This window comes from Brachionichthys hirsutus, chromosome 5 (assembly GCF_040956055.1).
Source record: "Brachionichthys hirsutus isolate HB-005 chromosome 5, CSIRO-AGI_Bhir_v1, whole genome shotgun sequence".
Taxonomy (NCBI): domain Eukaryota; kingdom Metazoa; phylum Chordata; class Actinopteri; order Lophiiformes; family Brachionichthyidae; genus Brachionichthys; species Brachionichthys hirsutus.
This window is the reverse complement of record NC_090901.1, coordinates 12576430-12594094: the sequence shown is the minus strand read 5'-3', so window position 1 is coordinate 12594094 and position 17665 is coordinate 12576430. Positions and strand designations below refer to the sequence as shown.

Here is a 17665-nt window from a genome sequence, read left to right as displayed (position 1 = left end):
TGATGGGAAGTCAGTTTTCTGTTTACGGCTTGTTTCTATTGGGCCTGAGTAGTTTGGGAATTGTTGTAAATCCTCCTCAGTTATTGGTGCTTTCATCATTTGGGAACTTGCGAGTGCCACAAGCGGAGGATCTAACTATGGAACGATTTAGCTGTTGGCTTTTTATCCCTCTTTAGAATCACAAAGCTGAGGTGGATAGATTCGAATGCCATGTATTCCATATTTTCAACAAGCCCCTGAAAGCAGCATCTCCCTGTATCCTCCCTACCCCTGCCCCCTTCTTCCCTCACCCTCTCCTCCCACCCTCTTGCTTAACCCCCCCCCAGCTCCCTCCCTTTCCTGCCGGCCTCTCAGCAGAGGATGTGTCTGGGAGAGAGATTGTGTGTAAGGGGAAAAGAGGGAAGCCGTCAGTAGAATGGATATGTGCCCTCTCTCCTCCATACTTTCTTCTCCTCCTCCTCCTCCTCCTCTGTGTCACCTCAGTCTTTCCTCGCCCTCGTCCGCCAGCGGTGCACCCTCGGTGCCGGGGCCCTGGGGAGAAGAAGGCTTGTCAGGTGGGGAGTCGGCTGAAAACTGAACTTCAATGTCAGGAGGGGATCAGGAGAATGGTGGTGCCAAACCAGAAGGTAACTTATTGAGCACACGCGCACGGACACTCGAAGCCTGTTGACGACACTGCTCAGCAGCCAACGCCCACTTCTTCTCAGAGACTGTCAGCAGCCAGCGGAACAAACAGGCTGCCGTGTCTATCCGATAAATGAATGGCCGCATTCTCGTGTTGTGGTTTGGCTCGTGGGCCGGCGCCGGTCCTGACTCCTTCTCCTCCCAGTCAGGTGTCAGAGAACACGCTCGCGATGACATCCGTGCACATTTGACGACTTGGTGAGGAGGTCCAGACGCAGCTTTCTGTTCTGTGTGCATCCTTTAAATGCATCGCATGGATAACCCCCCCCCCCCCCCCCCCCCAGATGCACACCCACCCGCCGCTGCTGAATGAACTCTGTGTCGGCTTTAGAGAACGGTTCCAACATCTGTCTGGGCTGATAAGAATGTGTTTCAGCATTTGAATAAAAGGGGCCTAATGTCAGGGGACAGCAGAAACAGATGTGTCCCCGACTTTCAGCGATGACATCATTCCACACGGGCGATCAGTAAATAGACACGAATGCTTCCCCAGCATCATGACCAGAGGTGATGCTGGTTTCCATGCCAACCCATCCCTACAGCAGCATTGTAGAGCGACGAGGAACTTCTGCGTCAGCCGCTCTGCTGCTGCGTCTCACGTAATGCGCTCCTGAACGTGAGCTCTCCGCTTCTTTTGCTGATGGCGGCATTTTAGCACTCAGATTTAGACTTAGCTGGGGTAGATGGCGAGTGTCCCGTGATCTCTGCTGAGACAGAGCGAGCCCTGTGTGTGTTGTTGGGGCGTCCTAAACACACACACACATACCTGATAGCTATACTTTGATGATATATGCCTGACCCGTGACACAATAAACTTTCAATCCAGATGTCAAACAGAATGTTTCTCACAAAGCACAGCAGGATCCTCTCTGTTGAGTCACCAGCAAGAACTCTATTCAGTTAGGGCCAATTAGGACGCGTCATTCAACCAGAAGTGCAGTCACGTGACTCTGATGGCTGCCTGCACGGCTCAGGGATGAGCAATGGGTATCCTGCTCACCTGAATGACCTCATGTCTCCATTATGCTGCAGACAAACTGTGCAGCCTCTCGCATTCCCTAAAAAAAAATCAATAACGCTGATACGTGGCACGCTCCCCATCATCTCTCTTTAGCGTGCGAGGCAGCCCAACAGTGAGCAGCGACTGCGCCGGAGAACACGGGGGCCGTTTGAGGACAATATTTTTTAGCTCTAACAAAATCCTGATGTACTTCTCTTGTGCTGGAAAAATGGGAAACAGATTTTAAAATATATTAAATTAGGCATTATAGAATCATTCCTGATGGGAAAATGCTCCATCTGAGAGCAAACCTCAGCAACATGCCGGTCTCCTTTCTGCAAACGTTTCTCGGAGGCTGAGCTGCAGCAGAAGCAGAAATAATTGATGAGAAAGTTGAAGCTAATTTGTCCGCGGCTGCAAAAATCAATATCCTCTTCCTTCGGCTTTAGGGCTGGAGATTTTAAAAAGCTAAATATTTTAAAGCCCTCGTGCCTGAATGGTTCTGATCAAACAGAACACAGGTGATGAAACACCCAAGCCACTGAAGCATGTACTGATATGCAGGTGAAGACCTCCAACCTCCTCCCGTGTCACAGCGGTGAGGAGGGATCACGAATCTAATGTTCTCAGCATTGCATTGGTGTTATTGTAGTTCTTATATACCTGCTTCATCTATTTGTTTTCTCCTTCAGACGTGATGCCCGTGGTGGAGGCGTGGCCAGAGGTAGAGAGGGCTGAACGGTTGGCCCGCGGCGCCGCCCTGAAGTGGGCTTCGGGGGTGTTCTGTCGACCTGAGCATCTGGAGCGTCTGAGCCAGTACAGGAAGAGAGAGAGTCAGAGGACCATCTCCATACACACCAGACTCAAGGTGACATCATGCACGCACACACGCACACACACACACAATGACCTCAGTTTATTGAATGCCTAAATGTTTGCAGCTGAGTATTTAAGAGGAAAGTGTTTCTGTTAGTCACGAGTGGGAGTCACTGGAAGCCAATGTGCTGCTGCTTCCCTTCCAGTCCATGGTCCAGTCCTACCTGGAGGGGGTGGGATGGGGTCTGGAGCAGCTCCGGGAGGCCAGGGCCGAGCTGAGGGAGGTGTCGCATGACTTAAAGCGAGCCGGCCTGGAGTCCAGCCTAAACGCGGAGGGGGTGAAGTCTCTGGAGAAGCTGAGAGAGGCGTCGGTCACCCACAGCCAGCTCCTCGCCGCCGTCAGCAACCTGCCTCGCCTTCACTCTGGTGGGACCCCCCCCCCCCCTGCAATCGTTCACACTGGAGATGATATAATTAAATCTGGCTTCAGTCAGTCTTGTGTCTATGTCAGGAGCCTCAAGGTTGCATGAACGCCCCCCCCCCCCCCCCCTCCCTTCCTTCGCCTTTGCAGTGCGAGCCTTGGTGTCGGAGACTGAGCGTCTGGTGGAGTCCCGGCGGCTCCTCGAGGCCCACGCCCGGCTGATGGACCTGGAGCACTGGCAGGACGACATCCTCTGGCAGATCCACAGGACCGCTGGGATAGCAGGAAGTGCACTCCCAACAGAAGACCAGGAACTGGTGGCCAAGTATTTCTCTGGTGTGGGGAAGCTGGCGGACGCCCTGGGTGAGGACGGAGGTCACAGGTCAATCAGTCAAATCAGCAGAAGCAGACTTTCCATGTGTGATAACAGATCGATGCTCTCTCATGAGTCATGTGCTAAAATGTTAGGGGGTGGATCATTTTCTCATGCTTGGGGTGAAAATAGTTCCTGGTCGCTTCCTGGGCGGGGCGGGGGGGCGGAGCTTTCAGTTATCAAGCTCCTTTATTCTGAAATCAGCTCCCTGATTTGGTTTGTGAGACAGACACCATCTCTATGTTCAAGAGTAGACTAAAGACTTTCCTTTTTAATAAAGCTTATAGTTAATCAATACAATAATCAATATGCTGTCATAGGCCAGCACTGGTGGCTTAACCTCCTAAGACACACTGAGCTCCTCCCTCTCTATCGGAATACTCATGTTATAAATATATGTGAGTAATCTCTCTCTTCCCCGTAGTCTTGTGCTCTCTCTCCCTTTGTTTCTCTCTCTCTCTCTCAATCTCTCCTTCTCAACCCAACCGGTCAGACAGATGTCCGTCCACTATGAGTCTTAGGTTCTGTCCAAGGTTTCTGCCTGTTAAAGGGAAGTTTTTCCTTGCCTCTGTTGCCAAAGTGCTTGCTCTTGTGGGTCAAGTTGGGTTCTGTCTTTCCCTGCTACTCCTGTAAAGTACCTTGAGATAACTTTCTGTTATGATCTGGCGCTATATAATTTCTTTTTTTATTAAATTGAATTCAGTGATTTTAATTTTATTTCAAATGAATTTCCTGACTTTCAGAAACGTTTGTGCCATATTAGCTCGTATCCATCCGCTCTCTGTAACTGCTCGTCCTATCAGTCTGCCTCTCTGTGATCACCAGCTGTAGGATGTCCACTCCATGTCTCTGCCGGTCGTTTCAGGTAAAGAGCTGTGGGCGGTGGTGAGCAGCGCTCTGGCCCTGGCCAGACAAAACCCCACACCATTCGTATCGGCGGTGCGCATCGTGGAGCGGGAGGAGGCCGTGGACCGAGCCTTGCTGGAAGAAAGAGGGGGCAGCAGAGGCAGAAGCAGGCCCCTGCCTCCAGGACGCCCTCGCTGCTGGAGAGCGCGCTTCTTCCAGGTCAGCAGAGACGACTTCTTACGGCGTCGCCATGTCTGGCAGCGTGCCCTCTGTGACCCTCCCACTCCATCAGGTACTAGAGGCGGCGGTTTCTGCCAGGTTTCGTAGCGTGTCCTATCTGCACACGCGTGGTCCAGGTCTGGCAGGGCATCTCTCCGCCCTGCAGCACAGCATCATGGGAGACCTGGCCACCGTACGCCACCTGCTAGAGCATTGCGTCCCGCCACACTACCAGCTGACCGGAGCCTACCTGAGGGCCAGCCACCACTGTTTACACGCCCACCTGACGCAGGTCAGTGATGTCAGAGACGTGGACCAGCGTTGCTGCAGTAGCAGAGCTCTCATCATTACCTCTGCTCTACATCTTTCATTCATGGGCCCCGCTTTTATTTTGAAATCCGGAGTTTGTAGCCTTAGGATCCTTTTAATCGGTCGTTTTCCCAACGGGTGATGACTTCATCATGATACCTGTGTCTAGGTGAGCAGCTGGGACCTGGAGAGCGGGGAAATCTTTGCTGTGCTCAACTGGGTGCTGCACGTCTACAACAGGTGAGGTCCATGACCTGCAGATTCTGACATGATCATTTCTTCCTCTGTCCATGTGCGCTTACTCTACATTACTTTATGTGATATGTAATTAATTGTAACTTAAGGGAAATCGAAGTTTTGGTTAAAAAAAAATAGCATGATCTGTCAAGGTGGAGGAGGCTGAAGGCATCTTATAGGTCCACGTTTTTAGGTTGTGGCCCAAGTGACCTCTTAACATTTCACTCGGGACAATGGGAGTCTCATCTTAAATTAAGATTATACTATCCGGTATTTCTTTCTATGTGAGTATCTTAGAAGATAAGAAATGGAAAACATCACGTGTGAAATGATATAAAGAGTGCCACAAGAGGCCATTGTTCGGCTACAAAGACTCCCGTCACCTTATTGCTCACCAATTTCAGTGAAGGCAATGCGTTTTGGGTTTTTTAATCGGACTTGTTGAGCTTTATTGAGAAGCCCAATTTGAACAGTGCTAAGTATTAAAAGCTCAGAGTCTGACAGCCTTGATTTGGCAGCCCGGACATGATGGGTCATCCAGAGCTGCTGGCTGAGATGAAGAAGGAAGACCTGGGACGCCTCCTGTCCACCGACGGGCTGGAGCAGCTGCAGAACAAATATGTGCAGAGTGTTCGGGTCAGTTCTTGTCTTTTTCAACGCTGAAGGATTGTGACCTTCATACTGATGAGCATATAATGAAGAGGCCCTGCAGAGTTTAGTATCAGCAGTAGAACTGGGACTGAGAATCAAGAGCCGCTTGGAGGTGATCGTTTAAACGACGGCACTCCTGCTGCTTCATGCTTGAATAGCTGTGGAAATGTTTGAATACTCTGCACGTGTGTGTGTGTGTGTGTGTGTGTGTGTGTGTGTGTTATAGAAAAGTGTATCACAGTGGATGCACAAGGCTCTGCAGGTGGAGCTGCAAGACTGGCAGAGAGACCAGGAGCCGGATACAGACCACGAAGGTTTCTACCAAACCAGCCTGCCCACCATCATCACGCAGGTAAACAAAGCATGCTCGGTGCCGTCTGCTCACCTGTCTGCGGTCGCCTGTCTGTGGTCGCCTGTCTGTGGTCACAGAAGAGGGATGTTAGTAAAATAGTGTGCTTTTCATGTCTTGGCGTGTGTCATCATCCAGCTGATTGTGGATTTGTCATGTTTGTGGGTCTGTGGCAGATGCTGGAGGAGAATGTCCAGGTGGCTCTGATGATCGGAGAATCCCTACGAGATCAGACCATCCAGATGGGACTGTATGAGATGGAAAACCTCCTGAACAAGTGAGGGCTCATACAATGCTCACCATCCATCCATCCATCCATCCATCCTCTCAACCGCTTATCCGGGGCCGGGTCGCGGGGGCAGCAGCCTAAGCAGGGAAGCCCAGACTGAGCTTCTCACCCAATCTCTAGCCCAGCCACCCTACAGAGGAAGCCAATTTCAGCCGCTTATACCCCCCGACCTTGTTCTTTCGGTCACTCCCCAAAGCTTGTGACCACAGGTGAGGATAGGAACCGGTAAATCGGGGGGTTCGCCTTTCGGCTCAGCTTCCTCTTCACTATAACGGATCTGTGCAGAGTCCGCATCACTGCAGACGCTCCACCGATCCGTCTGTCCATCTCCCGCTCCATCCTTCCCTCGCTCGTGAACAAGACCCCGAGGTACTTGAACTCACCGTCATGTCTTCACTCCTCCATTCTTCCAAATGACAGGTTTCGAGAAGCTCTGGTGGAATCCGGGAAGGATCACCGAAAGAATCCGACCAACGACAAAAACAAGTTCTACCTCCACTACCTGCTGGCCTCCATCAGCAACTGCATCATCCTCAAGTGAGATCATGGCAGAGAGTTGGTGAAGCGACCCTTTCAGTATTACAGTATAGTACCAGCTGTATAGCGTCCATGTGTTCCACGTGTTTGATGCAGGAAGTCCACAGAGAGCCTGCAGCAGCAGCACTCCTCCCAATCGGCGGGTCGGTTCTCTCGGACTCCTCCCAACCCTCTAGCCGCTCTGGACCGGGCGGTGAGACGGGCGTGCCGCCTGGTGATGGATCACCTCTTGATGGACCTCAAGCCTTTCTTCCCTGGCCTGCTGACACGACCCTGGCTGGTCCAGGGAGAGCCCACCCCCAAACTCTGCCACATCCTGGAGCAGAACCTGGAGCTGTACGGCCGTGTCCGACCACCCTGCCGCAAGGTCTGTCCTGTAGTCCGTCCTCCAAAACGGCAGCGAAAGCACCCTATACTTGTTGAATACAGGCTCTGAATGTAGCTGTGAGGCTGGGGATCTTACTTTGGTGTCCACAGCGCCTGCAGGAGGAGGCGCAGTGGCTGATGGTGGTGGAGTATGTCCGGGCGCTGATGCAGAAGAAGCTGGTGTGTCGCAGTGCTGAGGAGCGGAGGCAGCTGGCGCAGCAGATGGTTCAGGATGACCAGCAGTTCAGGGAAATCTTCCACGGCCTGGTGAGAATGGCCTTCCTTGATGCATTTCAGACGTTGCAGTGATCCATCCGAGCGGTTGGCGAGAGCCATTTCTCTGGCTGGTTCTTTACTGGATTACGCGTGAACACCTTTAGGATTCATGGTTTACGCCACTATGGTGGCAGAGGCCTGCATTTCATCTAGTCTCATGTCAAACCCGTGCGTGTAGGAGGGTGAAGGGTCCGTACCTGAAGTGAATCCGCTGGCCTTGCTCTCCGTCCTGGCTGACTTTGTCCAACTGAAAGACCCCGGTATGCTCACGCTGGAGGTGTCCGGACTCGCAGCTAAATACCCCGACATCAGGTGAGCAGACCTCCCTGCCTGCTGGAGAATACAACCCCTGGCATAAATGATGCAATCACAAGTCTTGGAGGGCGTCCATTCAGTTGTTTAATTTTGGAGAAGAAGGAAAAAAGCAGAACACAAGATAGGCCACAAAACTACAAAACTGAAGTCACGTAAAATGGCAACTTTCTGTCTCTAAGAAACACTCAAAGAAATCCAGAAAGAAAGAAAATTGCGGTAGGCAATAACAGTCAGTTAAAAATACACATCAACTCTGATTCACGTTTACTTTTTATGTTTGATGCATAAAATATACCAAGAACAATGTAGAACCTTTCGGTGATGATCCAGATCACCATGTGGACGGTGTAAATCTAATTGGGAGGGGAATGAGCTGCTTGGTGGAGGACAAGTTACGACATCAACTTTGTTCAAAACTCTTTTGCCACAACCAACAATTGTGAGCTACTTAAGAACATGTGACTGATGCAGCATTTTACAAAAACAAATGTCTGCAGCTCTCGCGGGCCACATTTGGCCCCCCCGGGCCTTGAGTTTGACACATGCTCTATGGCAAGCTGCATCATCATTTTGAAAACGACGTCATCATCCCCAAACATCCTTTCAACTGATGGGATAAGAAACGTGTCCAAGGTGTCAGCATAAAGGTGTGCATTTATTAACGACGTAATGACTGCCTTTATCTGACATGCAGCCCCATCGCATCAATGACTGTGGAAATGTGCATGTTTTCTTCAGGCAGTCATCTTCATAGATCTCATTGGAACGGCACCAAAGTAAAGTTCCAGCATCAAACACCTCGCCCATTGCAGATTGGTTATTCATCACTGACTATGACTTCCATCCTGAGCCCATTGTAAGCTTGTTTCCTTCTGTTTAGGTGTTAATGGTGGCTTTCGTTCAGCTCTTCTCTGTGTAAATTCCATTTCCTTTCGGCGGTTTCTTCCAGTTCGGTCACAGACGTTGACTCCACTTGTTGTTTTGCTGTGCAGTTTCTGTTTTCCAGACGTTGTGCTTTACGTTTTCGGTCTTGCCGCTTGCCTTTTAGAACCGTCGCATGTTGTTTATACTCGGTCCAGATTCTCGACACAACCGACTGTGAACCACCGACATCTTTTGCAGCATTCCGTGATGATTTGCCTTCTTTAAGAAGTTTGATCATCCTCTCCTTTGTTTCAACTGGCATCTCTGGTGTTGGAGCCGTGATGAACTGCTCCCCAAGGTGTGGTCACTCCTTTTTAACTGCAGACTAATGAGCAGATTTAATCTGATGCAGGTGTTGTTTTTGGAAATGGAAATTTACAGGGTGATTTCATCATTATTTCCTCCAGAATTGAGTGATTCCACAAATGTTTCCCGTCTGCTTGATCTAAAAAAGCAATTGTTATTGCCTTCCGCACTTTTTTTTCCCCCTCCTGGATTTCTTTTAGTGTTTCTTAGATCCAGAAAGTTGCCATTTTGTTTTGAATGACTTCAGTTTTGTGGCCTGTCCGTGATCTACTTTGTTTTCTACAAAATAAAATAAAAAAAACTGAATGGACACCCTCAAGACGGGTGAATGCATCGCTTTTGGCAGGGCTTGTCATTGTTAAATGACTAGATAATATTAAATCCTTATAGCAAACTTAAACCCCAGAGTTATACATTTAGAACATGCAGAACTTGAACGTTTAGTTGAAGACAGAGGCTCTTCATGATCGGGTCGTACATATTTTCTTTTCAGTGAAGAGCACGTGTCGGTGCTGCTGGACATCCGCGGTGATGTGTCCCGGGACATCAGAGGGGTCGTGTTGGATCTGCTGGAGCAGAGCGCCCCGCCTCTGCCCGCAGGGTACCGACCCATCTTCACCGACATCCTGGTGCCTCCCCCCACCATGGCCTTCTGTCTGCCCACTGCCAAATGTGCATGACCTGGAACTGGGACCACAAAAGACACCGGGTTGGATCGGGTTTTCAGAAAGTTCCTTGCTTTTTTCCGTCACACTCACAATGTGAAGGAACATTCGAACTGAGAGCTGCCCAGTGAAAAATCACTGTTTGCCGCTGATGTCCGAAAAAGTACATTGAAGGTTCAAGGCCGTGCTGAAGCCCCCCCCCCCCCCTCCTCCTCCCCCAGCCGCCTCCATTGAATTTTCCTTCAACAGTTTACCAGGAATTTGAGACGGTGACTTGCTGGTTCAGGTCCAACTTCTTTTAAACTCTCTCGCCTGCTATTTCTGTGCTGACTTGATGCTTTTTAGCACATGTTTGTTAAAACAGCAAGCCCTATTCTGTTCACAAGTGTGTCCGTGTATAATGCAGCAGAGCAGTTCACCGGAGCTGACATTAAAGCTTGCACTAAGCAGTTTTCTGCTGCTCCAACAGATTTCTTCATCTCTCAGAAGTCCTTTAACACAATGCCAGTAGACACAATATCTCTGTGGACCAAACTGTCAGAGGATGGATGATGCAGTTTTTGAGGTTCAAATTCCGGCCTGATCATAACAGATTGACAGTTCCTGATAAGAGTTTGGAACACGTACAGATTTTGTGATTTGGTGAGGTCACATAAGTGAAGCTACTGGTGATTCTTGATCACCTCTGAATCCTGACCAGCACCTGAAACACATCTGCCAGTCAACAGTGGATGTGCGGGTAAGATATTCAACATCTGTGCAGCAATTTATGGAATCGGTTTGTGCATATGATGCAATGCTGAAGGCCTGAAAGGAGTCACTGGCTTGAAATCAAATCTAAATAATTTCTGTTCAATGAAAAATCAAATCTGTAACATGAAAAACAAAAATCTGCAGTTCATGAGGGATGTCAGTAGTATGTAGCAGATGAAAGTAGAATTGTCAGTTAGGCTGCAGAATACAATTGATAATTATTACATGATTAAATCATCAAAATATTACAGTTTGGACCAAAGATAAAACATGTTATTAACCGGTTGAACCATCAAATCTGAGGAACTCAAGCTGCTAGCTCATGCAGTAACACCACCTTTTTGTGTGTGTCAATTTCTCTTCATACATGTGTTGTTTTTTCTTCAATTCTGTCTTGAATTATTGTTGATAATGGGTGTTTTTCATCGGATTTTAAAAATGTATTTATTCTATTTAAGTATTTCATTTTCTTCTGTTTCCTTTAGAGTAGTGTTTTGTGTTGTGTTTCAAAGGAGACTCCCGTTGTTTAGGCTTAAAGCCAAAGTCTGATTCACTTTGTAAACTGTCCCATGCAATGCCTAAATAAATGTTTTGTAAAAATAAACACGTATTATTATTATTATTATTATTATTATTATATATCTTTTTTAATTAATTTTCTCTCATAAAATATTTATTAACGTCGCAAATATATTTTTCTTTCGTCATTCACTTTCTATTTCACGGCAAAAAATATTACCCATGAATATATAAATCACGTGACCCAACAAACGATGACGTCATGGTCAAAGATGGCCGCTTCCTCAGGCTCAATGCTTTTTTTTTCTTAGCCCATTTTGCCTTTGGACTTCTGGCGTGTTAAATATTAGCTTTTATCTGGCTCTTATCCGGCCGTCGTGTTGTACCGCCGATGGCGGAGATGAAGACCTTCTGTGGAAGAGCCAACACGACCACAGGCGCTTTAGACTGGGTGGAGGAGAGTGAGGAGTACGACTACCACCAGGAGATAGCCAGGTAGCTTAGCATCCCTAGCATCACATCATGTTGAGGAGCCACATTTCTTTCATGTTTAAAGTGTGTCGCTGGAAAATCGTCGTGAAATTCAATTTACAAACATAATAACGTACTTTGACCAAACATAATTCTGTACGTTTGGCAACAAGCAAGTCTTTATGTGAATATTTTCCAAGTTGAATGTACTGTTTATCAATAACAAAATGCAAATAACCAAATCAAACTAAAGCGGTTCTAGTGGCTCAGTACAACAGACAAGAGTATACCAAATGCTGTATAGCACAAATGCTACTTTAAATTACTGCTCCACTCGCAAAATGTAATATAATTAGTCATTAGAGATTACTTTTATAAATGTGTAGTGGCCTCAGAAGCTTTTTCTGTTGTCTGTGTGAGAGGGACGCTTTGGTTTTCTCTTTCTCTCAGCAAACGGGATTTGAAAATGACAGGACATTTAACATGTAACAATGGCGGCTATGATCTTGTAATTTAATAAAAGAACCCCATCCTCATAAAATCCATGCTTTGTTCAATTTGTCGTGTCTCTTTCAGGTCCTGTTATGCGGATATGCTCCATGACCACGATAGGGTGAGCATGGTTTTGTGTTTCTTTTCCTTTCTACTCTCCATTCCTCTGAAGAACACTTTGTGAAACTCACCTGTGTACTTACTGATGCCTCTTTCTTCAGTACTGACATGTGTTTTCTTTCTTCCAGAATGAGAAGTACTGCCAGGGTATCCAGGCTGCTGTTGCCAGGGTAAAGGCTCGTGGTGAGGACGTCATCGTCTTGGACATCGGGACAGGAACAGGCCTGCTGTCCATGATGGCTGTCAGTGCCGGCGCTGACGTCTGCTACGCTGTGGAGGTAGAGACGCTTCCTGGATGTGCAGCATCTCGGTATAATGGCTGATACAGATGAGGAGCACTCCGTCGTACAGCTTGTCCTGTCTCACGACATTGTTGCTCCAATCGGAACGACCAAAACGATAGTTCTGGCATTTTCCATCAGCATTCCGACATCTGAAAGAAGGAATGAGCAAACCTGTGAATGTGAACAGGATGTACCTTTTATATATATAAAGCAACAACAACCATTGTTACTGTCACCATGATGGCATTTATATACTGTCTCATGTCAACTTGTCTTTATGCATATTGGCCTCCTTTGAAGGGGATCTATTATGAAAAAAAATCACGTTTCCTATATTTGTACACAAAGATTTTGGAGGTTTTGAGTTACCGACTCAAAAACCTATAATTAAACCATCCAGACAATCCTGGGAAGCACCTTTTCATCTGGGACGTTCACAAGATGTGTGTGCACTCTCCCCGTGTCCGCGCTCTACCTGTGGCTCGTGCATGAGTCGCCCCATCATTTGCACGACACTGCTTTGCTTGATACTGTTATATCATTGTTATAACAGGAGTAGATTCAATTCTTTTGCATTTCTGTCTTGCACTTAACCGCTATCAGTGTCGGTTTTGATAAATAAACCGGGACATGAACGCACATATTATGCCGAGTGAGTAGCTGTCCGTGTGAGACTGCCAGCCAGACCGCACTAAGTTGTAAAAACATACAAAAAGAGATGTGCAAATAACAAAAAGTTAATAACTAACCATTCAGAGACATCTTGTGTTCCTCTCTGGTGAGGAGCTCATTTTCATTGATGTAGGACTGGTTCAAACATGTAGGGTTGAATCTCGGTAGCCATGCTTCTCCCAAAAGTCCCCTCACCGGTTACCATGGTAGCGTGCCCGCTATGAATTTAGTTTCAGTTTCATTTTCAGAGGCTTTTCTGACAGAGCTGTCTGAGACAGATATTTCATAAGAGTGTCTGGGAACTGCGTTGACTTGTAGAAAAAGGCTATAATATATGTCCTTTAAATATTGTGCATTTGAATCTCCGAGATCAATGAAATATATTTAAAGTCCCGCCTAATCTGCATTCACACTCAGATCTGTAAACTTAAGCAACTCTTCCTTAACTTAAGTCTCAACTCTTAGCCAGTCCTCTTTGTGTCTGCAGGTTTTTAAGCCCATGGCTGATGCTGCTCTGTCCATTGTGGAGAAGAACGGCTTCTCTGACAAGATCAAGATCATCAACAAGCACTCCACTGATGTCACTGTGGGACCAGGTGGGACAGAAAACAGTCAAATGGCAGATGAGGGCGGGACATTGTGTGTGTGTGTGTGTGCGTGTGTGTGCGCGTGTGCTGATGGGGGCCGGTGCCGTTTCAGGCGGAGACATGCAGACGAAGGCTAATGTCCTGATCACGGAGCTGTTTGACACGGAGCTGATCGGTGAAGGGGCGCTGCCCAGCTACGAGCACGCTCATCACAATCTGGTCCAGGTGCGAGAATGGAGTCAGCCTGGGTAAAGTAAACCGCGTGACCTCGGCGTGACCTCGGCGTGACCTCGGCGTGACCTCGTGCCCCTGCAGGAGGGATGCGAGGCGGTCCCTCACCGGGCCACCGTCTACGCCCAGCTGGTGGAGTCGGAGTTGCTGTGGAACTGGGCTCGGCTGCAGCCGGTGGAGGTGGAGGGGGCCCGCCTGGTCCCGCCTCCGGAAGTGTCCCGCTGCGCTGGAAGCCACTCAGTGTGTGACATCCAGCTGAGTCAGGTGTCCCCTCGCAGCTTCAGCCCGCTGGGCCCCGTTTGTCCCATGTTCAGGTCTGAACGCCTCCCAGATTCTCCTCAACACACTGTTCCACATCTAACACTCGCCTCTGCCCCTCCCCCTCAGCGTGGCTTTCAGTGAACCAGTAAGCAGCGCCTTCCGGTCCCACTCCTACCAGTTTGCAGCTCAGTCTGGTGGGCGGGCTCAGGTCGTTCTGTCCTGGTGGGACCTTGAAATGGATCCCAGTGGCAGCATCGTGTGCTCCATGGCGCCGAGCTGGATGTATCCAGAGCCAAAGACGGCTCCGGTGAGGCTTCGGTGCCGCTGCGATACACGTCCTGCTCCCGTCATCTCCATGACGATCCCTGTGTGTGTGTGTGTGTGTGTGTGTTGTAGTGGCGGGATCACTGGATGCAGAGTGTTTACTTTCTGCCCGTGGACGGCAGAGTGACGGAGGGAGAGGAGCTGAGTCTGACTGTCTGCCGTGATGACTACAGTCTGTGGTACAGCGTCCGGTCCCACAGGTACCGCCTCGCACGCACGCCCTGCTGTAGGTCTACAAGCGGCAGCACGTGTTGCTAAGCCCGACGAGGGGGGAGGACTTTCTCAAGCTACGCCCGATTCCGTCCTCCGTCCCCGCCGTTTCTGTCTCTTTGTGGATTTAAGTGTAATCAGTGGAGCGAGAGTTGATTATAAAACCTACCAGCGTCAAATTCAAGTTAAGAAAAGCCTTTGATGGCTTGTAAATTAAAACTTGGAAACGTATTTCAGTGTTTGAATATGAATATTTTGTCTCGGTCAAAGTATTGGTCGGTTCAGGTGTTGCTGAATCGTGCTGACTCGGCTGGTGTGTTGACGTCCTCAGACAGCGAGACCCTCAGACCGTCGGCCCCCCCTCTCGGCCCTCTTGCACCTGCCGGGCTCACCTGGTTTGGAACCGGCCTCGCTTCGGGGAACTCAACGACCGATGGCGCACAGAGAGCTACGTCGGCGCCCTGCGCAGCGTGAGTGGCGCCCCCCCCCCCCCGGGGCCCGCCGGCGACTTCACCTGCAGCGCTGTTTGTCTTATTGCTGCTGCGTTGTCTCCAGGTTCTAAGGGAGGACAGTGTGTGTCTGGGCATCAGCGATGGAAGTCTGCTTCCTGTGTTCGCTCACATGCTCGGAGCCCAGAAGGTACTCGCATCGCCACCACGGGGCGCCGTCACAGATCCCTTCACACAATCTCATGGACCTTTTTTTTTTTTTTACTCCCTGCTCAGGTCTACAGTTTGGAAAACTCCAGAATGTCGAAGGAGGTTCTTGAGCAGGTAAATGGGAACTGCCAGATGATGTCTGATGTCCGTCTCGGGTTTGGACACGATAAATGAACTCCGGAAGCGGTTTAAGAAGTGCTGATGCTACAATTGTGTCTGCAGTTATTGGAAGCCAACTCCATGACGGGAGGCGTTGAGCTGCTGAAATCCAGGCCTGAGCAGCTGACCAGTGAAGATCTAGAAGGGCGACAGGTATCATTGGAAGGAGACGAGCGCTGGACACTGTCTGATGGCGTTAGTGATGTGATTGGTGGGAAACCCTCGGCCTCAGGGAAGGAAAGTGTAGTTTACAGTGTGTAAAGAATGGGTTAAAGGTCAGAGGCGGTTTTATTAAAGACTTCTTATCAGTACTATTTAACTTGTCTACATTTTAGAAGCAGATTTGTTCTGCGCTTTCGTATATTTATTGTGTGTAGTCAGTAAATGAAATGGGATTTGAACAACGTTTATGTCGACATTCATACAATACAAATATGGAAAGAGGGACCAGCTGGAATACGGAGTCAGAGGAAAGCGTCTCTCCTCCAGATCTCGGTCCTGATGGGGGAGCCATACTTCACCACCAGCCTCTTGCCCTGGCACTCGCTCTACTTCTGGTACTGTCGGACCGCTCTGACCGGCCTCCTCCGGCCCGACGTCACCGTTCTGCCCTGCTCAGCCACGCTTCACGCGCTGGCTGTCGAGTTCCAGGTGAATGTTTGCATACGTACGCGGTAATTATCGCAAACATTTAAAAAGGAAAGACTCGGATGTCATGTTGAGATCTTTAATGCGTTGTTGCTGATAGTACCAGTATTATAGAATGTTTTTGTCTCGTGTTTGTTAGGATTTGTGGAGGATTCGAGCTCCATGTGGGACATGTGAAGGATTTGATGTCACACCCATGGATGAAATGGTTCAGGTAAAAACACTTCCAGGGTTCTTCGTGGAACGGCACGGCGTAATGGAGGACTCCGCCCACGTCGGTTGTTCATTGAGTCAAGTCCCTTTTTTAAATGTGTTTCCATGACTCTTACCTGTCCCTTCAGCGATCCCTGGAGTTCCAGGAGTCCCGTGAAGCTGAGCCACACCCTCTCTGGGAGTACCCCTGCCGCGCCCTGACCCAGTCCGCAGCCGCCATGACCTTTGACTTCACGCAATGCGTCCCTGAAAATCCCGTCATCAGTGAGGGTTCGCTTCCGTTGACAAGGTAGGATTTTTTTCCCCACGAGATCAAGAACCGCACAGCAGATGAGAAAAAAAAATCTTATTTTCTGATTGTGTGACTTTTGAGAATGTGTTTCAGAAATCTGTTATTCCGGCGTTAACCTTGTTTTAAAGGACTATGAGCCTACGACAGCAGCAACTCTGTCCCTCATTGCTGGACAGAGCTTCTTGAGTGAAGAGGGAGGGTTTGACCCAACGCTCTCTCGTTAACACGCCGTTGAAATGTCTGTCTCAGGATCGGCCGTTGCCACGGAGTCGTGTTGTGGATGGAATATCAGCTAACCGAGGACGTCTCGGTCAGTGCTGGTCTGGTTCAACCAGTCGGTGACCAGGTACCACGCCCTTCACCTCTCATTTACATACTGGCCATCGGAGTGTCTGCCTTGCTCTATCTTAACTTATGGCTGTTAATAAAAAAAATATTTCATGAGAAAATGATCTTCCAGATATTTTGTCAATTATTGCTCATTTGTCTGAAAATTCTAAACGTGAATAAATGCAAACAAATACGAACAATTTTAAACCGGGAAAGGAGAAAATCCTCACAGATCAGTTTCGGATGAGGACGCAGCGTCCTCGTACGTCGGAGCGGTAAACGCAGAGCGGCTGGCCGATGGCTGGACGGTTGGTGCTGGCTTCTGACCGATGTCCTTGTTTGCAGGGGGAGTGCGAGTGGAGTCGGCACAGGAAGCAGGGGGTGTATTTCCTGAGGTCGCCGTGGGAGAGCTCGGGTGACGGCAGAGCCGCCGTGTCTTACAGCTTCACCTTTGAGCCGAGTTCAGGAGACATTAAGATGGACTTCAGCGTTGACCCTCAGTGAGCTGCAACAAACGTGGCGGTTTGTATTTAACGCCACAAATGTTTTATTTTTCTGACTGAAGGCATCCGGTATCGCTGCACCGGAGCAGAATTCAGTGTTATGACTGCAGGACTGAAAGCAAAACTCGTTTGTGGACAGATTTGTTTTTGGGGTAACCAGTCTAGCAAAGCCAAAGGTTTTATATTGGTGGTCAAGCTTTCATGGAGGACAGTTGCTGCTTATTTAAAATGTGGTTACTGAGGGCTGCTTTAAGTTTGTGTCCTTCAGTCATCCATAGATGTGCGACAGGACTGTCGAGGAACAGTCTGTGAATGTACCATCCTTCATTTTCATCTTCAGTGAAAAGTCTCTAA

The 17665-nt window shown here is 48.8% G+C and overlaps 2 protein-coding genes across 2 annotated transcripts; both read left to right on the top strand.

The window, feature by feature from the left end:
- Window positions 1-583: 583 nt before the first annotated feature.
- On the top strand, window positions 584-9598 carry exoc3l1 (exocyst complex component 3-like 1). Its single transcript, XM_068739739.1, has 15 exons — window positions 584-626; window positions 2377-2552; window positions 2707-2926; window positions 3072-3284; window positions 4160-4359; window positions 4433-4651; window positions 4838-4908; window positions 5424-5541; window positions 5783-5908; window positions 6082-6182; window positions 6615-6731; window positions 6828-7098; window positions 7209-7364; window positions 7552-7685; window positions 9412-9598. The coding sequence occupies exons 1-15, from the start codon at window positions 584-586 to the stop codon at window positions 9596-9598; spliced, it is 2352 nt and encodes a 783-aa protein (XP_068595840.1).
- Window positions 9599-11255: 1657 nt separating this feature from the next.
- prmt7 (protein arginine methyltransferase 7) lies at window positions 11256-17556 on the top strand. The gene is made up of 17 exons (XM_068739058.1): window positions 11256-11350; window positions 11903-11939; window positions 12067-12216; window positions 13382-13490; window positions 13594-13706; window positions 13797-14026; window positions 14100-14280; window positions 14370-14497; window positions 14839-14977; window positions 15063-15146; window positions 15233-15280; window positions 15389-15478; window positions 15815-15976; window positions 16113-16187; window positions 16315-16475; window positions 16728-16824; window positions 17154-17556. The coding sequence occupies exons 1-17, from the start codon at window positions 11256-11258 to the stop codon at window positions 17310-17312; spliced, it is 2058 nt and encodes a 685-aa protein (XP_068595159.1). The 3' UTR covers window positions 17313-17556.
- The last annotated feature ends 109 nt before the right edge of the window (window positions 17557-17665 follow it).